General features: G+C 40.2%; 1 protein-coding gene across 1 annotated transcript; it reads right to left on the bottom strand.

Moving 5' to 3' along the window:
• Positions 1 to 1,951: 1,951 nt before the first annotated feature.
• LOC131602005 (extensin-2-like) lies at positions 1,952 to 4,117 on the bottom strand. The gene has a single exon (XM_058873948.1). It carries the CDS (start codon positions 4,013 to 4,015, stop codon positions 2,069 to 2,071), a length of 1,947 nt encoding a protein of 648 aa, XP_058729931.1. The 5' UTR covers positions 4,016 to 4,117; the 3' UTR covers positions 1,952 to 2,068.
• Between the last annotated feature and the right edge of the window lie 425 nt (positions 4,118 to 4,542).

Genomic DNA, 4,542 nt, shown 5'->3' with positions numbered 1-4,542 from the left:
GTAGACATTGTGCCAGGACAGGTGGGGCCGACATTTTTTTTACCGTAGACATTGTGCCAGGACAAGTGGGACACTTGACGGTAGAGGCAAAGTAGCTGACAGACGACGTAATGGACGCAGAGGTGGCGCGAGAGATAGAGGAGAGGATGAGGATGTTGTCTAGCACACACAGTAGTGATCGTGCTGATTATTTTGATGTCTGTATTTTTATTACATTGATGTACTTTATTTTTATTATGTATATGACACTATTTGGATTATTTATACGATGTATTCTTTTGGGGTACTATATACCATTGACTTTACGTTACACTACCTTGATGTACTATATTTTGATGTATTATTTTGTTGTTGTACAAAAAAAAATGGAGTTTTGGAGTGAACCGTAAATAAAGCTCCAAAAATTTTTTTTTGCCAAAAAAGAATGTTTCATGATATATATCTCCAGAATAAAGAGGCAAAAATGAAATTTCGTCGGATGCCTAAGAATATTAGAGGTTGAATTAAGATATTTTGTTCCACTTGTCCAATAATAAACATAGTTCAAAATTGGCAAATGGTAAGTCTACACCTCTTAAAAATTCTATAATGTGGACTAAGAAGAAGAAAAAGATTCTTGTAGTTCTCTTTCAAAATTTATTTTCATTTCTAATTGGGTAATATTTCAACCTAATAGCGTACCAAGCTTCCCAAAATGCAAAGTTGGCGCATGAACGCATCAGCTCAATCTCGCCTCGGAAGGCCGATGGAACGTTAGTTTTTGAGATGTTGCTGCCAAAATCTGCCAGGCCACGGCGGAGATGGATGTCATTCAACGGAGTAATTTTCAATGTCAATGGTTTTTTTGTGTTACTTTGAGCTTCTTTACAATTATTCAACGATGATACATTACCAATTAGTTTTCTATTTTTGCTTACATGCTTTTTTCAAGCAGAATATGCCAATCAATACAAATTCAGGTTTCTCCAATGCCAAAACTTCTTGCTACGGAATGCAATCAGTGTTCCATTCACTTCATTGCAGGTAAATCATGATTACTTGTGTTCCATTTGCTTCTTAACCCTAATTTTTTTATAAGAATTCATACTCATTATTATTGTTTATTATTTCTTATACAAAATTCCTACTGAGTTACTTGTTCACTATGATTATGTTAGTCTTTATTATTTATGAGGTATGCTTATGTAAGGGTTAGAGGTATGCTAAAATTTTATTATTCAATGTGAGCATGTCCTAAATTATCTAGAGATGAATTGAATTAACTTGATCAAATGGATGATTCAAACTGAATCAATAAATGATAGACTAAACTTCAACATTTAGCTATGTATGTATCTTTAGCCACATTGTTTGTGCTTGATTGTTATTTCAATTATGTTCATTCAGTTAATCAATTACATATTATATTGATCACATTCATACATTGCATATAATAGAATATGCTAGAAGGAAGTCTATTACTTTTAATCAATGCAAACTCATATGTTGCCCACTTTTTCAGCCATCATTCGGTCAAAATTGTGTAATTCTTAAGAACATAATCTCAATGGAGACAAAACTAAACTCACAGTTTTATTATTTGGTACAGCCAATACAGTTGTTGTATGTAGGTTTAATTAATTGATTGCGTGAAAGTTGCATTAATCATATCTCTGATCTACTAGAGGTCTATTAATTTGTTTTGGTATACTTTTATTTGTTTAGTGTCAGTGTATATTCATCTTATGTATATGAATGGTAACAAGAATTCACTTGATTAAATAATCAAATTGTATTTGGTGACAAAAAAAGAATTTAACAGTATATAATTTTGTGAGTTGATGTTGGTGATATGAAGTTATAAGTAAATAAAAGTATGTAAAATCACCAAAACAACTAAAGGAAGTAGATAATATAGACTTATGAATTAGCACCATACATACACAATTACACTAGAACAAAACTTAGGCTCTTAATCCAATGGAGATTGTTTTATTAACAAATAAAAGCTTAAATACAAATTAAGAAACAACAACAACAATGTTTAACATAATTCATTGAAAAATTTCACACGACTTTAGCCATAAGCTTAATAGATGGGAGGTGGGGGTGAGTTATAGAGATAGGGATGATATGGAGGAGGCGATGGAGATGGTGGAGGTGGAGACTTGTAAACGTAAGGAGGCGGCGGTGAAGGAGAAGGAGGTGGCGGTGACTTGTAAACATAGGGTGGAGGAGGTGATGGAGATGGTGGAGGTGGAGATTTGTAGTAGTAAGGAGGAGGTGGTGAAGGTGAAGGAGGTGGTGGTGACTTATAGACATAGGGTGGAGGAGGTGAAGGAGATGGTGGGGGTGGAGATTTGTAAACATATGGAGGAGGAGGTGAAGGGGATGGTGGAGGTGGTGACTTGTACACGTATGGAGGAGGAGGTGATGGCGAAGGAGGAGGCGGGGACTTATAATAGTATGGTGGAGGAGGAGAAGGAGAAGGTGGAGGTGGAGACTGGTAAACATATGGAGGTGGTGGGGATGGAGATGGTGGAGGAGGTGACTTGTAGACATATGGTGGAGGGGGTGAAGGTGATGGTGGGGGTGGGGACTTATAAACGTATGGAGGTGGTGGAGATGGGGAAGGTGGGGGTGGTGACTTGTACACGTATGGAGGAGGAGGTGAAGGGGATGGAGGTGGTGGCGACTTATAAACATATGGTGGTGGTGGTGAAGGGGATGGTGGAGGAGGAGACTTATAAACATATGGAGGTGGTGGGGATGGAGATGGTGGAGGTGGAGACTTGTATACATATGGTGGAGGGGGTGATGGTGATGGTGGGGGTGGCGACTTATAAACGTATGGAGGTGGTGGAGACGGGGAAGGTGGAGGTGGTGACTTGTAGACGTATGGAGGAGGAGGTGAAGGGGATGGAGGTGGTGGCGACTTATAAACATATGGTGGGGGAGGAGAAGGGGATGGTGGAGGAGGAGACTTATAAACATATGGAGGTGGTGGGGATGGAGATGGTGGAGGTGGAGACTTGTATACATATGGTGGAGGGGGTGATGGTGATGGTGGGGGTGGGGGTGGCGACTTATAAACGTATGGAGGTGGTGGAGACGGGGAAGGTGGAGGTGGTGACTTGTAGACGTATGGAGGAGGAGGTGAAGGGGATGGAGGTGGTGGCGACTTATAAACATATGGTGGGGGAGGAGAAGGGGATGGTGGAGGAGGAGACTTGTAGATATATGGTGGAGGGGGTGAAGGTGATGGTGGGGGTGGAGACTTATAAATATATGGAGGTGGGGGGGACGGGGATGGTGGGGGTGGCGACTTGTAGACATATGGTGGAGGAGGTGAAGGGGAAGGGGGTGGTGGTGACTTATAAATATATGGAGGAGGTGGTGAGGGAGATGGTGGAGGAGGTGACTTGTAGATATATGGAGGTGGTGGTGATGGAGACGGTGGTGGTGGACTCTTGTAAACATATGGTGGGGGAGGTGAAGGAGATGGAGGAGGTGGTGACTTGTAAACATATGGAGGTGGAGGTGAAGGGGATGGAGGTGGTGGGGACTTATAAACATAGGGTGGGGGTGGTGAGGGAGATGGTGGAGGAGGTGACTTGTAGATATATGGAGGCGGTGGTGATGGAGAGGGTGGTGGTGGACTCTTATAGACATATGGTGGAGGAGGTGAAGGAGACGGAGGAGGTGGTGACTTGTAGATATATGGAGGAGGAGGTGAAGGGGATGGAGGTGGTGGTGAGTTGTAAACGTATGGCGTGGGAGGAGAAGGTGATGGAGGTGGAGGGGATTTGTAGTAATATGGAGGAAATTTGTCGATATAAGGAGATGGTGGAGGTGGAGACTTGTAATAATATGGCGGCTGTTGTCCATGATTTGGTGGTGTTGGATAATGATTGTTTGGTTGGCTTTGATAGTAAGGCTTATCATCATCATTAGCAGATACACTGCTTGCGATTAAGCAAAATGCAATTGCATAGATGAGTTGAGGCCAATGCCTCAACCCAATTGAGGTTCCCATATTTTCTAACTTTCTGAATTTCTGTACTGAGGTCCTTGAAAGAATGTTTGCTAGTTGCTGTGATTGCTTAAGTTGTATTAGAACTCTTTATATTGTGTTTGCTCAAGCATAGATGATAAGATTTCTGAATATATCAAATGCATTATAACAGGCTGGCTTATTGTTTTTAAATTATATTATTGTTTAAACTTTCAAGGATGGTGTACGTACATCCTATACCTTTGTTCATACCATCATTCTGTATTTTAAAATTTAATGTTTAGAGGTTTTCAATTATATGAGTTAATGTAGGACATGAAAATAGTCAATGAAGAGAGTAGGTGATCATTGCTATGTAATGTTAAATGAGTTCTGTTTTTTAAATTAAATATGAGTAACAAATATTTGTGGAAACGCGTCTGAGGAGGCTTGGTTCTGATTGTAGAGAGGAAATGGCAAGCACGATTGAAAATCTGAATGTGAAAACTGTTTATAAAGTCAAATAAATTCCAAATTGCAAGAGTTTTCTAATGTCCTGTATTGTGATC

This window comes from Vicia villosa, linkage group LG5, assembly GCF_029867415.1.
Source record: "Vicia villosa cultivar HV-30 ecotype Madison, WI linkage group LG5, Vvil1.0, whole genome shotgun sequence".
Taxonomy (NCBI): Eukaryota; Viridiplantae; Streptophyta; class Magnoliopsida; order Fabales; family Fabaceae; genus Vicia; species Vicia villosa.
This window is presented reverse-complemented; position numbering and strand designations above follow the sequence as displayed.